At 52.4% G+C, this 15,264-nt stretch overlaps 2 protein-coding genes across 3 annotated transcripts; one reads left to right on the forward strand and one right to left on the reverse strand.

Moving 5' to 3' along the window:
• Window positions 1–70: 70 nt before the first annotated feature.
• TMEM234 (transmembrane protein 234) lies at window positions 71–4,882 on the reverse strand. 2 transcript variants are annotated; one of them, XM_004591731.2, is made up of 5 exons: window positions 4,789–4,882; window positions 4,388–4,539; window positions 3,696–3,762; window positions 996–1,088; window positions 71–691 (listed from the first exon to the last, which is right to left on the reverse strand). In XM_004591731.2, the coding sequence occupies exons 1-5, from the start codon at window positions 4,802–4,804 to the stop codon at window positions 597–599; spliced, it is 423 nt and encodes a 140-aa protein (XP_004591788.2). In that variant the 5' UTR covers window positions 4,805–4,882; the 3' UTR covers window positions 71–596. The 2 variants fall into 2 exon arrangements, with proteins under 2 accessions (XP_004591788.2, XP_058534272.1); XM_058678289.1 differs by lacking the exon at window positions 4,789–4,882 and adding an exon at window positions 4,653–4,761.
• Window positions 4,807–13,568, forward strand: EIF3I (eukaryotic translation initiation factor 3 subunit I). Its single transcript, XM_012928805.2, has 11 exons — window positions 4,807–4,938; window positions 5,033–5,125; window positions 7,124–7,211; window positions 7,829–7,894; window positions 8,738–8,887; window positions 8,966–9,093; window positions 11,027–11,137; window positions 11,260–11,349; window positions 11,535–11,608; window positions 13,230–13,322; window positions 13,410–13,568. Exons 1-11 carry the CDS (start codon window positions 4,936–4,938, stop codon window positions 13,489–13,491), a joined length of 978 nt encoding a protein of 325 aa, XP_012784259.1. The 5' UTR covers window positions 4,807–4,935; the 3' UTR covers window positions 13,492–13,568.
• The last annotated feature ends 1,696 nt before the right edge of the window (window positions 13,569–15,264 follow it).

A 15,264-nucleotide genomic window follows, 5' to 3' on the forward strand; every position in this document is an offset into this window, starting at 1 on the left:
AGCCAAAGGAGCCTGGGAGACAGACTGCAGACGTGGGAATGGATTGTCACAATAAAAGATGACGACCAGCTCCATTGACGGCAGGTTTATGGAAACTGTTGCTCCCCAGCAGTCATGCTGGGTGCTGAGTTAGGCAGGGCTAGGCTCCTGTTATCCACCTGCCAGGGAGGAGGCAGCAGTGAGGGGGTGCTTGCTCACTGCAGGGGTGGGACAAGGCAGGGTGAACAGACAGCTCCTCTCCCACCATCCTGATGTGCCTGCTGCCCTGCAGCACTCAGCCAGCTGAGACACTGGCCCTGGAGACCTCCTGTGGACACCTCTGGCTCAGAGACCACAGTGAGGGTGCTGTAGTCCGTGGCATCTGCCTGCCGTGTGACAATCCATAGGTCTCAGTAGTAGCGCCTGGGCAGGGCTTGGGATGACAGCAGGAGAGCTGCTGAGGGTGCACATAGTCGCCCGTGTGTGGTCTGGGTCCCTCACAAGATCCATGAGGTAGTCATCATCCGCAGGGAAGAGGAGGAGGCAGAGACTGAGGGAGAAGTGCCGGCTCTCTCTGCTCGGGGCCTGAGCCTTGTGGCCCAGGGCTCTGGCACAAGTCAGAGTGTGGACGGCTGCCTGTGGGCCTTGTTCACCGAGCTCGCGATGCACAGCATGATTCCGGTCACCGTGAACACCATGCCAACAACAGCTCCTGGAGTAACGGGCAAACACCAGGGGGCTGTGGGCTGGGCCATGCCAGGAGGAGCTGGTATTGGGCAAACACCATGGGGCTGTGGGCTGGGCCATGCCAGGGGGAGCTGGTGGGGACGGGGAGAGCTCACTCAGGTTTGATCCAAATGTCTGCCCCAGCTTCTGTCCCCAAAGTGTCCAGGGGAGGGAAACTGATGACTGTGAGGAAGTAGGAAGGGCGCAGAAGTGAGGGGCAGCCCTGGGAGAGGGGCTGTGGGACTCAGCCCGGCCCGGCACAGCCCAGAGAGCGCAGCAGCCTTACTTACGGGTCCCACCGATTTCTTCTCCAAGGATCTTCCCGACAATCAGTGTGAAGATGATGGCCAGCGAGTTACAGATGGGCACAGCAAGAGTCAGATCTGAGTTGGGGGAAGAGGAATGTCAAAACGGGAAGCATCCCTGAGAGGCAGGAAAATGCCTTTCGGGTCACACCTTCCTTCACCATCATCATCATCATCATCATCATCATCATCACCATCCCATGCCTTCCAAAGGGGTGTGATGACTCCAGAGGAAAGTTCAGGACTTCAGGCCAGCTCTCCTGCCCCAGCATTCATGCTCTCCCAGGGTTCCTACACAAGGGCCAGCACTTGGGTATGAGGGCAGTCAGGCTGGGGGGTGAGAAGAAGGCCTTTACATTCCAAGAGAACCCCTGAGATCCAGCCAGCCAAGTGAACAGAGAAGCAGATGCTCACGGCCCTGTGCACGCACAGGGTACGGGTAGGACTACCAGGCACAGCCACTGCTCGAGAAGCTAGAGCTGTGAGCATGCTCACTGCTGCACACGCAGCTCTCAAGTTATTTCCATGGTGTGGTGAGCCAACTACAATGCTCACAACCCCACAAGGAGAGAACTGTCCCTGCTGTGTACAAGGCAAGGGAAGCGAGGCAAAAGTCCCACAAATATAGGTGAATTAGAGGTTTAAATTTATTTTATTAATTGGGAAGGCAGACAGATGTCCATTTGCTTTCACTTCCCAAATGGCTGCAGCAGTCAGGGCCAGGCCAGGCAGGAGTCTGGAGACTGGAACTCAATCTGGGTCCCCCCCACAGGTGGCAGAGACCCAGGTACTTGAGCCATCACCCGCTGCACACAGGACGGAATCTCAGAAGAGGAGCTGGGATTGAAGTCAGGCATTCTGACATGCTGGAGTCTCAGGCAGTGTCTCAACCACTGCACCAAGCTAGGAGTTTAATTTTAATTTTTAAAAATATTTATTGTTTTATTGGAAAGTCAGATTTACAGAGAGAAAGAGAGACTAAAAGATCTTTCCTCCTCTGGTGCACACCCCAAGTGGCTACAATAAAATGTAGCCATTTTATTTTATTCATTTGGAAGGCAGAGAGAGTATATTCAGATGGAAGATTTCGCTTTCTGTTTCACCTCCCCTCTCGGAAACTCTGCTCAAATAAAATAATAAAGTGCATTTTTTTCTAATTGGAAAGGCAGATCAGAGTTATGGAGAGAAGGAGAGACATAAGATCCATCCACTGGCTCACTCCCCAAGTGGCCGCAACACCTTGACCTGAGATAATCTGAAACCAGGAGCCAAGATCTTCCTCTGGGTCTCCCACGCGGGTGCAGGGTCCCAAGGCTTTGGGCTGCCCTCTACTGCTTTCTCAGGCCACAAACAAGGAGCTGGATGGGAAGTGGAGCAGCCAGGATATGAACCAGCGCTCATATGAGATCCTGGCGCATGTTAGGCGAGGACTTTAGCCACTAGGCTACCGTGTCAGGCCCAATCTCTTTCTTTGTAACCCTGCCATGTATAAAATATGGCAGTATACAAATGTCAACGGAAAGAAATTTGCCTTCATTCTGCTGCTCTGTATGTTAGGTACCATGCTTGAGGCTTCCCATACACTGCATTAGATTCTCACAACGCTGTAAAGCTGACTGTGTAAAACCGAGGCTGACAAGGGATTTGCTCAAGGTTGGGCAGGTCCCATAGAGTGTACTTCCAAAAGTTCATGCAAAATGGAAGTAGAAATCAGATTTTTGATAAAAAGAAAAATATTGAAATCCATGTGTATTATTTGTTTTTTTTTTAATACTATTTATCTCCCATGAATTTTCTGAAGTATCTTCATATCATGGAACCAAGAGTGTCAAAGATGGGGCCAGCACCATGGCATAGCACACTAATATTCTGCTGAGGCACTAGAATGCCATATGGCTGCTGGTTTGCATCCCGGCTGCTCTACTTCCCATCCAGCTCTCTTCTAGTGGCCTGGGAAGGTAGTAGAGGCTAGTCCAAGTCCTTGGGCCCCTGTACCCACGTGCGAGATCTGTAGGAAGCTCTTGGCTTCTGTCGTTAGATCAGCTCAGCTCTGGCCATTGTGGCTATTTGGGGAGTGAACCAGTGGATGGAAGATCTGTGTCTCTCCTGGTCTCTGTAAATCTGCCTTTCTGTAGGAAATGCCCCCTGGATTTCTGCCTGCTCCCTAGTGGGCATGACTCACAGCTTTCCCACCCATAGCTTCTAGCCATGCGCGTGCAACTTACCCTGTGAGATGACTGGGGAGGGTCTAAAGGGATAAGGCATGCTTTATAGCTAATTACGGTGTTATCTTGGGTGAAGGGACTGTTGGGACATGCCCTCCTGCCCTCCCTATTCCTTGTCTATATAAGTTTGTATTTTCTATACAATAATTGGAGATCTCCCACCAGATTGTCCTGGTGGTTCTTGCTGCTGAAGAACACTGTTGAGTCATCCTTTCGTAGCCTTGGGACCTTTCCAATAAAAATAGATACATCTTTGAAAAAAAAAAGTGTCATAGGCAGCACTGGTTACAGCAACCAGCCCTACCTGACCCTTCCGACCCTTCTGTTTCCCTCTGCTGCTGCCCAGGGTTGCCTGGCTTTGAATCTCTCACGGTTCTGGTGACACACTCAGGGCAGAAGGCACCCATGAGGGAGCTGAGCCACAGCCTCCCTCCCCAGGGTGACTCTTCCAGAGACCCACCTGTGGATGCCAAGGTGAGGTAGTAGAGCAGGGAGCCGCACTGGTTGAGGAGGAAGGGCATCAGGTACTGTTACCAAGAGAGACCTGCATTCAGTGTGATCGCTGTGGAGCAGCCTGCCTCGCCTCCAGTTAGTGCTCTTCCCTGCAGGAGGGGTGCTTAGAAGGGCCCAGCGAGCATGAAGCCCATTGAGCAGGGCCTGGCCAGGGCAAAGCAGGAACCAGACCCAACTCCAGGCCTGAGCTCCAGATGGCTTTTCCCTCAGCTCAGCTGGCCCATCCTCTTCATCCCACAAGGTCTGGGGTGCCACTATTACCCCTTCCAGGAAGTCCCTCAGCTCAGCCTCCCTCTGTCTCTAACTCTCTCCTGGCCCTCAGCCCCAAGATGGAGTTCTGTCCCTGCCCGGCTTTGCCACTAGCATTCCTGAGGTACAGGTGGTTCCGCACGTGCCTCCTTGCCCTCTCTTGTCCGTGGCCAACTGGAGTCTCCCTCCCTTTGGAAAGAAGCTCACTTCACAGCAGCTGCCTCATATTGGCTGAGCCGGAGGGATGACTGGAATAAAATGCTAATAATAGCAGCCATAAGTGGAGCACTTCCTATGCACAGGCCCACGCTAAGTGCCTTTTGTGTTCATCGCACATGGTTCTCACAGCTCTGAGCCACCTGCGCCAGGGCGGAGCGTGTAGGGACGCACCTCAGTGTTCAAGAAGAGGCTTTTCATCTCCTGCAGCAACTGCCGGGCCCACGTCCGCTCGTGCACCTGCTGCAGCCCGACGGACGCCCGCTTCAGCAGCGGCTGCGTGCCACCCCACAGAGCGGCCACCAGCACGAGAGCCAGCACCTGCCCTGAATGCAGAAGGATACAGAGTAGTCTCACTCGGCCCCACAGCCCCACCACGGCCTCCCGGCACCACCCTCCCCGGACCCCAGTTCCATCTCCCTTCTTCGCTCCCCCGTACCCCGGCTACGGCTGACACATAGGCGAGATCCCGGGAGGCTGCCGGGACCGGGATCTGGGGGTCTAGGGGTCTAGAGGACCCGGGGAGGATATGGGATGGGAAGGAACTCCAGGGAGGGGCGTGGCCCACTACTCACCTAAAGACGCCTCCATGGCAACGCCGCGCACGTCTACTTCCGGGAACGAGGGGGCGGAGACCTCGCATCCGGAAGTGGCTCCAGAGTCTCTTTCGCCTCTTCCGGTTGTGTTTCAGCCTCCGCTTTCCTCGCGCAGCCTCCGGCAGCATGGTGAGTCCGGGGCTCCGGCGTCTCAGTTGGGAGGGTCCCAGGCGGGTGCGGGGGTTCCGTGCCGGGCCCTGACATTGCCGTGCTGTCCCCACAGAAGCCGATCCTGCTGCAGGGCCATGAGCGGTCCATCACGCAGATCAAGTATAACCGCGAGGGCGATCTCCTCTTCACTGTGGCCAAGGACCCGGTGAGCTCGGGCGGAGGGCGGGCGGGTGCCGCGGAGGGGCCGAAGGAGCCGGCTTCTCTCTCCCGGTGACGGTGGGCATACAGGACGCCCGAGTGACCGCGACGGGAGGACGAAGCTGATTCGTGAAACAGCCAAGGGAGAACGACGGGGTAGGGGGGGAAAGGACGCCTCACCTCCCCTACTCGGGGCGGACAGACCCCCGCTTTTTGAGGGACCCCCAGAGTGAGGACGTAAACTGGTTGAAAGTTTGTAATCTTAAGTCCTGTATCCACCAGGAGCGTGTCCCAAATCCTCCCAAACTTCAAGTATTCCTTTTCACACAGTAAGGGTGCTTATGGTACCTGTCTTGTGGGTTCACCTTAACATTCTGTGAGGAGCTTAGCTGGGGCGATAGAGTACTTAATGTCACTTGGATGTTAAACTTTTTAAAGATTTATTTTATTGGAAGGGCCGATTTACAGAGAGGAGAGAGAGAGATCTTCCATCTGCTGATTCACTCCCCAAATTGGCTTCAGTTACCAGAACTGAGCCAATCAGGAGCCAGGAGCCTCCTGAATGTCTCCCCCATGGTTACAGGGTCCTGAAGCTTTGGGCCACCCTCCACTGTTTTCCCAGGCCACAGGCAGGGAGCTGGATGGGAAGTGGAGCAGCTGGGACACCTACCCGTGCTCCTATGGGGTGCTAGTGCTGGAGCCATTTGATCAATGCATTACAGTGCTGCTGAGTTTTTTTGAGAGACAGAGCTGCTGGTTCACTCCCCCAACTCCTCCAGACTCCCACAATGGCCAGGCAGTGCTGGCTCAGGCCAAAGTGGTAGGCCCAGAGTCAGTTGCCAGTCTCCTCTGTGAGGGCAGGGATGCAGGTCCCAGAGCCTTCATCTGTAGGTGCAGCAGGAAGCTGGAACCCACACCAGGCATCCCAGTCCACATTGGAAGCCCTGAGCCAAACTTCTGCCCTGGCCTGACCGCTTTAAAGACGGGAACACCAAGGTTCCCCGGGGAACAGCGCAGTGCCTGAGATGAGATAGAGGGCAGCAGAGCTGGTTCTGGAACTCTGACTTGCTGCCTGCCAGCCACGCTCACCGGTTCTTGAACTTGACTCTGTCCTTTGTCCTTCTGAGAGAAGGAAGGTTGGGGCTGGAAAATTAGGACCCCTTTGCAGACCTCCGATCTCCAACCTCACTAAGGGAAGAGACTCCAAGATGGCTGGGTTTTTGTTTGTTTTGTTTTGTTTTGTTTCAAAAAATTATTTTTTATTGGAAAGGCAGGTATACAGAGAGGAAGAGAGACAGAGAGGAAGATCTTCTGTCTGATGGTTCACTCCCCAAGTGACCGCAAAGGCTGGAGCTGAGTCAATCTGAAGCCAGGAGCCAAGAGCTTCTTCTGGGTCTCCCACATGGGTACAGGGTCCCAGCTTTGGGCTGTCCCCAACTGGTTTCCTAGGCCACAAGCAGGGAGCTGGATGGGAAGCGGTGATGTCGGGACCTTAACTGGCACCCATATGGAATCCTGGTGTGTGCAAGGCAAGGACTTTAACTGTTAAACTACTGTGCCGGGCCCAATAGCAATGGCTGCCTTTTTTTTTTTTTTTTTGTCTGCTCCAGGTTCCTGCTGTTTCCCAAAGGTTTAGCAGGAGAAGCAGCCTTTTGGTGCAGCAGTGAAGGTGCTGCTGGGGGCACCAGCATCGGACGCTTCATGTCCTCTGCTTCCATCCAGCTTCCTGCTGATGGTCACGCTGGGGGACAGCAGGTGGGGTCCCTGTAACCCACATGGGAAGCCTGCATATAGTGCCTGCCTCTTGGCTTCTGCGGCAGATGGAGGCACCCTCTCTGCCTTTCAAATGTAATGAAAAATTCATGAAAATTTATTTTTACGAAAGAGAGGTGATCAGGAGAGAGGACAGAGTCTACCCGGTTGGAGGTGGTCGAGGGTTCTTGGGGCCGGTCTGGAGGCCAAGGCTCTTCTGGGAAGTGTGTGACCTGTTGTTTGATCCCTCCAGATCGTCAATGTGTGGTACTCGGTGAACGGGGAGCGACTGGGCACCTACATGGGCCACACTGGAGCTGTGTGGTGTGTGGATGCCGACTGTATCCTTGTGCTTGGCCAAGGCCGTGCTCCCAGGGCCTGGTGGTAGTGTTGGAGGGTGGGAGTTTGTGTTGCAATCACAGATCTAAGGAGGGGTGCCTCCTGCCCCTATATCTCATCTTCCTCCATCTCTTTATTTGGGCTGACTTAAGTTTCAGGCTGAGGGAGGTAGAATGCTCTCAGGTAAGAGGAAAAAAGGCTTCAGGGGCAGAACACAGAGGCCACCCAGTAGGCCTCTGACAACATCAAGGGCACAGGTGAACGCAGACTTTTTTTTCTATGGATTTATTATTTTTATTGGAAAGGCAGATTTACATAGAGGAGAGCCAGAAAGAAAGAAATTCCATACACTGTTTCACTCCCCAAATAATCTGAATGGTCAGAGCCGAGCCAGTCTGAAGACGAGAGCTTCTTAAGGGTCTCCCACATGGGTGTAGGGTTGCAAGACTTTGGGCCATTCACTACTGCTCTCCCAGGCCACAAGCAGGGAGCTGGATGGGAAGAGGGACAGCCAGAACACAAATTGGTGCCTATCTGGGATCCCAGCACGTGAAATGAAGGGATTAGACAATTGAGGTACTGCACCAGGCCCCCGACCTCTTTCTTAACACCTCTTCAGGGGACACCAAGCATGTCCTCACTGGCTCAGCTGACAACAGCTGTCGTCTCTGGGACTGTGAAACAGGTAAGTCTGGGTCTTTCATTTCTCTGGCAAGTATTAAGGGTCTGCAGGTACCTGTCTGAGCCATCGGGCTCTAAGCAAATAGAGCTAAATCCAGAGATGGCTGCCAGCTAGGGAAATAAGCGAGAGTGACGCAGTGAGGACAGCAAGAAAAGTGTCGTCAGAAGACAGGAGACCTTAGAGAGGAGACCGAGCAGTGTGGAAGGAAGGCCCGAGGCAGGCAGCTGACCGCCTGTGGTGGGGGGTGGCAGCAGCCCAGGCCAGTTTCCCAAGGCCCCTGTCACCTGAGCTGTGGCTTACAGCATGAGAAAGACGTCAGCATGTTGGCAGACAGGAGTGAAGTCATGGTGAGGGCCATGTACAGGTTATCTGATCTGGTTGGAGTCCTGCCTCCTGGCAGCTGAAATAGACAGTGAATAGAGAAGTGGGGGTTGGAGAGCAAGCCTGGAGTGCCGGACTTGGAGCTTGGCTCCATTCTGCAGCCTGAATGGCCTGCTGTGGAGGTGCCTGCGCATAGAGAAGCAGGTTCTGCAGCTGTAGCTAGGTTAGGGAACAGTGGGAGGTGCTGACTGCTCGGATGGCAGGCAGGGGTGCCCGTGAAGTTGCTCCCATCTCCTGTGCACTGGAGATGTGCAGCAATATCAGGCCAGGTCTGGGCTGGGGCAGAGTGCTGCTGGAGGGAGCCCAGTGTGCTGTGGTCCACTGTGAACAGGGCAGTGAGAAAGGCAGGAGACTTGGGCCGTCGCCACCACAGAGCAGTGAGGAAGGAATGGGGCGGGAGACATGAAGAGGAGCTGATGGAGGGTCCCCTTGAGCACAGGGTAGCCCCACTCTGCCTCTCCGCAGGCAAGCAGCTGGCCCTTCTCAAGACCAATTCAGCCGTCCGCACCTGTGGCTTTGACTTTGGGGGCAACATCATCATGTTCTCCACTGACAAGCAGATGGGTTACCAGTGCTTTGTGAGCTTCTTCGACCTGCGGGATCCAAGCCAGATCGGTGAGGCCTGGGGCCAGGGGGAGAGTAAGGGAAGAGCTGCGCTCGGGTCCAGGACCTGACATCTTGGGTCCCAATCAGACAGCAACGAGCCCTACATGAAGATCCCCTGCAATGACTCCAAGATCACCAGTGCTGTGTGGGGTCCCCTGGGGGAGTGCATCATCGCAGGCCATGAGAGTGGAGAGCTCAACCAGTACAGTGCCAAGGTAAGGGGCAGGGTGGCCCAGCACCCCCAGGACCCCTCCTCACCTGAGTCAGCCTCAGAACAGCGTTACTCAAGTGTAAATCTCAGCTTCTAGCTGTGTGTCAGAAAAATCTGGAGTGCTCAGCGCTCAAGATGCATTAATAAAAATCCTAGATAAGGGTCAGATATGGTGGGCCACCTGCATCCCGTATCAGAGGACCAGTTTGAGTCCAAGCTACTAGACCTGCCTGGCAACTTGCTTGTAAGCCATGGGTGAAGGCCCATGTGCTTGACGTCCTACACACCTGTATGGGAGACTGCGATGGGGCTCCTGACTTCAGGCTACCCCAACCCCACACTGGGCAGCTGGGGGAGTGATTGCCAGTTCCTCTCTGTCACTGTGCCTTTCAAATAAATAACATAAACCTTGGGAAGAATTGCCAGAGAAGCTTTTTCCTTGCCACCACAGGGTATCAGACCCGATGTTCAGCTTCTAGGCTGAGAGGTTATTCAAACAGACATGGTTATTAGACAAGAGAGGTCACGGGCTTGACAACACCTAGCATGTGAGTCAGAGCGTGTTTTGTGCCATCATAGAGGTATTCTGTGTCACAGTGGTGTGCACATTACATTGTGAGGACAAATGGCACTTTAAGTAGGAAACAAAAAGCATTCCTTGGGCAAAGGAAGCAGTGAAACCAAAGGCCACCAGTTAGGTAGAGCCTAGATTTGCGATGCACCACTGGATTGGGCGAGAACTGGACCTAAAAGGCCTTAAGTACTGGGAGCAAAGGACTTGGTTTTCAAATGTTTGCTGTCATTGACTCAGGTAGAGTGATAGAAAGACCTTGGATCTGCTACTTCACGTACCAGATGCCTACAATAGCCGGGGCTGTGCCAGGCCAATGCCAGGAGCCAGGAATTCTGCTCAGATGTTCCACATGGGGGGCAGGAGCCCAATTAACTGGGCCATCACCTGCTGCCTCCTCGGATGTATCAGCAGGAAGCTGGATCAGAAGCAGAGCAGCTAGGCCTTGAACCTGCACTCTGATACAGAATAGAAAACAAACCTGTTGCCTTAATGTGCTGCACTAATGTGCTGCAGTGCAGCACTCACTGCAGGAATCTGTTTGTTTTTTAAGATTTATTCTGTTTGTTCGTAAGGTAGTTACACAGAGAAGGACAGAGAGAGAGAGATCTTCCATCTGCTGATTTACTTCTCAGATGGTTGCAATGCCCAGGGCTGGGCCAGGCTGAAGCCAGGAACTTTCGGGTCTCCCAGAAAGGTACAGGAACCCAAGCATTTGGGCCATCTTCTACTGTTCCCAGGCACATTAGCAGGGAGCTGGATCAAAAACTGAGCAGCCAGGACTTGAATTAGCCTCTATGGGATGCTGGCATCACAGGCAGCAGCATTACATGCTATGCCACAATGGCAGCCCCTGTTTTTATTTTACTAAGATTTGTGTTTATTTATTTGAAAGGCATGGTTACAGAGAGATCTTCCATCCACTGGCTCACCCTCCAAATAGCTGTAAAGGCCAGGGCATGACTTAGCCGAGGCCAGGAACTTCCCATATTGGGTGCAAAGCACTTGAGCCATCCTACGCTGCTTTGCTAGACAGCAAGGAGTTAGGTTGGAAGTGCAGCAGCTGGGACTTGACCCATATGCAATACCAGCATTGCAGGCAACTTTACTCGCTGTGCCACAGTGCTGGCCCTGCCCCAGGAAACTTTAGGTCACTGACAGCTTCTCTCTTTAGGTTTCTGCAGGCTACAGTTTGGAAGATGAGTCTAAACTAGTCAGTATGTGTTGGGGTTACTCAGAAGTGGCTAATAAGACAGATGGGCTGAGGAACGGGAGAGATTCAGTGTGTTGCAGTTTCTGATATGGGTACCTCGTTTCTGCGGAGGTGGAATTGGGCCCAGACTGAATCTTGCTCCTTTTCTCCCAGTCTGGAGAAGTGTTGGTGAACGTGAAGGAGCACTCGCGGCAGATCAATGACATCCAGCTGTCCAGGGACATGACCATGTTTGTCACCGCATCCAAAGACAACACGGCCAAGGTCAGCCCGGGCTCACAGGCTGGCAGGGCCGCCTCCCACTCCTGTGGTACACACTCTGCCTCACGTTCCCCAGGAAGAGGGGACTTTTGCAGATTAATTTCTCCTCTGCCTTCTCTCTGCAGCTCTTTGACTCCACAACTCTAGAACACCAGAAGACATTCAGGACAGAGCGTCCTGTCAACTCAGCTGCTCTTTCTCCCAACTACGACCATGTGAGGGAACTCCACCAGCCCCCAGGGGGTGAGGGTGGGCTGGCAGGTCCCCTCTCTTCATCTCTGCCCTCTGCCTTTGGTGTCTTCCCTCTGTGCTGCAGGAGACCTTAACCTCTTAAGGGGGAGGGCACAGAGCATGGACTTTGCTGCCCCTGGGCCTACATGTAGCTTCTATTTCCTTTTAGGTGGTGCTGGGAGGCGGTCAGGAAGCTATGGATGTGACCACAACCTCCACCAGGATTGGCAAATTTGAAGCCAGGTAAGGGAGACAGGAGCTCTTCCGAACGCCAACTTTGTGTGTGGGGTATTTGGGTTTCCAAATAAACACGAACCATATCTACTGGCCACTGGGAAGTGCAGACCGCTGTGTGACAGGCTTGTCTCACCTAGCAGTTGGGGTCCTGAACACTCAGGGCCTAGACATATCATTTTGTTTCTCTGGGCTCAGGATTCCAAAACTAAGGCCAGGTGTTTGGCGCTGTGGTGGAGTTGCTCCTTGTGATACACACATGTCGCACCTGAGGGCTTGGTTCGTGTCCCAGTTGCCCTGCTTCCAGTCCAGCTTCCTATTAATGTGCACCCTAGGAGGTGGCAGGTGATGTCCCTGGTCCGGGTTGAGTTTCAGGCTTCTGCCTTCAGTCTGGCCCAGCCCTGACTGTTGGAGAGCGTTTGGTATGTGAAGCAACAGATGGAAACTCCTCCCCCTGTGTCTCTTTGTCATTTTCCTTTTTGTAAAACAAAAATGAATAGTTAACATTTTTTTAATTCCTCAACTGAATATGGGATAACAGCAATACCTCTTAAAACTGCTGGGCCATCATTGCGGTACAGCAGGTCAAGCTGCTCACCAGCATCCTACATTGGCGTGCACTTCAAGTCCTGGTTGCTCTCGAGCCAGTTCGACTTCCTACTACTGCAGGACAATGAACAAACCATTGCTAAATGGCAGGACCAAATTACCACCCATTCGTATTAACCCTGAATACAAATGGCTTAAATTCGTCATTCAAACCTCATAGATTAACATAGTGGATTAAAAAAATAAAACCCATCTATTTGTTACCTACAGAAGACATACCTCACCAACAAAGATCAGTGGAAACTATATCATGAATTTTAGTGGTTTTGTTTTGTTTTATTTAGTTTCATCTCTTTAAAACGCTTTGTTCCTCATTAAATTCTTCACCGACTCACAGATCATACAGTAGCATCATTTTCTTCAAGAACGTTCTTGACTTTCTCATTTCTTCAATGACACATTAGTCATTCAGTAGCATATTAACTTCATGACGTTTTTAATTTCTTCTTCCTGGTGTTGATTTTGTATTGTGGCCTTTCATTTAAGGGGATGTATAATAACTGTGTAATGCAGACTATCATATCATATCCAGATGTGAGGATACAATGCAGTATGCATCTCTACTTCCAGACAAGGATGGACTCCCAATGAAACGGTTAACTAAATCTTGACAGTAGGGTGCTGGACTCTGCCATTTTCCATGTCCACAATGATGGACATATCACTGTGAAGAACTATACTATAGTAATAATATAGGGGAACTCATTGGGGGTGGGGGAGCTAGAGGAGGGAGTAAGGGAAATCCCAGGACCTATTGAAAAGTATCATAAAATGGTAAGAATTTTTAAAAAGTAAAAATAAATAACATGAAAGCTGCGGGAAGGGGAGCACTGCCGGGCACATGTGAGCATGCAGTCCCGCAGCCACCCCTGCCCCGGCTGCACAGTGTTACCCTTGTGCTCATCTGCCCTTGGTCCACGGCCCTGCTTTGTCTTGCTGGTGTGGTTGGCTTTGGGCACTAGCTGCTCCGACGTTTTGGAAGTTGCTGAAGGGTAGGTTCACAATGACCTGCCTTCTCCAGGTTCTTCCACTTGGCTTTCGAAGAAGAGTTTGGAAGAGTCAAGGGTCACTTTGGCCCCATCAACAGCGTTGCCTTCCATCCTGATGGCAAAAGGTAGGGCCTCAGTGTTGTGGGAGGGCTCTGCCCCATGAGCCTCCACCCCTCTCCCCTGACCTCTGACCACTCCCTGCCTCTCTCCAGCTACAGCAGCGGCGGCGAAGATGGCTACGTTCGCATCCACTACTTCGACCCTCAGTACTTCGAATTTGAGTTTGAGGCGTGAGAAGCCAGATCTCCTTCCTGGAGAAGGTTGCTCACAGAAATTTTGGACTCTGATTAATTAATTAGTTTGGTAATAAATTGTTTCTGGGCAGATATTTTATGGGATCTGTTTATTTTTATTATTATTTTTTCTAAACATTTACTTATTTGAGGAAGATATCTTCCATGCACTGCTGTACTCCCCAAATGGGGCACAGCAGCCAGAGCTGTGCCACCCCAAAGCTAGGAGCCTGGAATTACATCCAGGTCTCCTGTGTGGATACAGGGACATAAATGGAGCAGCCAGGACTCAAATTGGTGCCAGCATTGCTGGTGACAGTTTAATCTGTACCACAGGCCATGTCATCATTTTCCCCTCTGACACCCCAGCAAGCTGCTGCCAGTCAAGGGTATCTCCCTACACTTTGATAACTTGAGATCACATATGGACCACCCTAGGTTCAGGGACCTCACATGAGAACCTGAGGGACCTGGAGAGGGCTCAGGAGGGGCACAGGCAGAAGCTGTCGGCCGGTCGAGAGCCTTCCATCTGCGCCCTGTCCTCCACCAGCTGCCACATCTCCTCCCATGCTGTCTCCAAAGGTTTGGGTTGATGTGTCCAGCCCAGAAATGGGCCTGAAGAGGAATGGGAACAGTCCTGGCCAAGGGAGAAGAGGGGGTGGGGGATGGCACCTTGCAGTAGCCACAGGCTCTGGGGTTCCACGCAGGGCCAGGTGGCACAGGATTGAGGACATAGAATGGGTTCTGGAGTTGCTCTTAGGGTTGGTCCAGCGCAGACACAGTGCGTGTGTTGGAGTCCTCAGTTCACAGACATCTGTGGAGAGGCATCTGGGCCTCAGTCTCAGTTTTGCTTGGCAGGACACTGGAAGAAAGGGCAGTGTCCTAGGTTGGGGGGTGGTGACAACTTGGCATACAGCCTCTCCTTTTTCCAATCACTGAGGAAAACGGGACAAAAACACCAACCTACTGTGTGACAGGTTCTGTCGCGAGGGAAGAAGCAGGGTAACCTTGCCTGATAGCAGAGTGAATTCATGTCCTTAGGGCCAGCCAGCACTGTGGCCATAGTAAGGCCACCACCTACAGGGCCAGCATCCCATGTGGGTGCCAGTTTGTGTCCTGGCTGCTCAGCTTCTGATCCAGCTCCCTGCTAATGCACCTTGGAAAGCAGTTCAGGATGGGCCAATTGCTTGGGCCCTGTACCCATGTGGGAGACGCAGAAAGAACTCCTGACCCCTCGCTTGTACCTGGCCTTGCCCCAACTATTACAGCCATTTGGGGGGTAAATCAATGGATAGAAGACCTTCCTCCTCTCAATTCTGCCTTTCAAATGAATTGTCTTTAAATTTTTTTTTTTTTTAAATATGGGTACAGTTGTGGCATTACAGTCGGTGTGCCTATGACACCAATATTCCATATGGGTACCAGTTCAAGTCCTGGCAGCTCCAGTTTCCATCCAACTCTCTGTGAATGCACCTGGGAAAGCAGCAAATGATGGCCCAAGGGCTTGGTCCCCTACACCCACGTGGGACGCTTGGAAGAAGCTTCTGCTTTCTGGCTTTGGTCTGGTTCAGTCCTGGCTGTTAAGCCATTTAGGAAGTGAAACAAGGGATGGAAGATCTCTCTTCTCTAACTCTGCCTTTCAAATTTAAAAAACAAAAGAAAATGATAAAAAATGTGGGGGGGGCCCAGCGCTGTGGCCTAGCAGCTAAAGTTCTCACCTTGAAAGCGCCGGGATCCCATATGGGTGCTGGTTCTAATCCCAGCAGCTCCACTT

This window comes from Ochotona princeps, chromosome 2, assembly GCF_030435755.1.
Source record: "Ochotona princeps isolate mOchPri1 chromosome 2, mOchPri1.hap1, whole genome shotgun sequence".
NCBI classification, from domain to species: Eukaryota; Metazoa; Chordata; class Mammalia; order Lagomorpha; family Ochotonidae; genus Ochotona; species Ochotona princeps.

Excerpts from the sequence above, each read along its gene's own strand:
- TMEM234 (XM_004591731.2), bottom strand. Across the intron at positions 3,763-4,387 it reads GCCTCTTCTTGAACACTGAG|TACCTGATGCCCTTCCTCCT; the intron begins GTGCGTCCCTAC and ends TCTTGGTAACAG. Across the intron at positions 692-995 it reads AGAAGAAATCGGTGGGACCC|GAGCTGTTGTTGGCATGGTG; the intron begins GTAAGTAAGGCT and ends CCGTTACTCCAG.
- EIF3I (XM_012928805.2), top strand. Across the intron at positions 9,094-11,026 it reads TCAACCAGTACAGTGCCAAG|TCTGGAGAAGTGTTGGTGAA; the intron begins GTAAGGGGCAGG and ends CTTTTCTCCCAG. Across the intron at positions 11,138-11,259 it reads CCAAAGACAACACGGCCAAG|CTCTTTGACTCCACAACTCT; the intron begins GTCAGCCCGGGC and ends TTCTCTCTGCAG.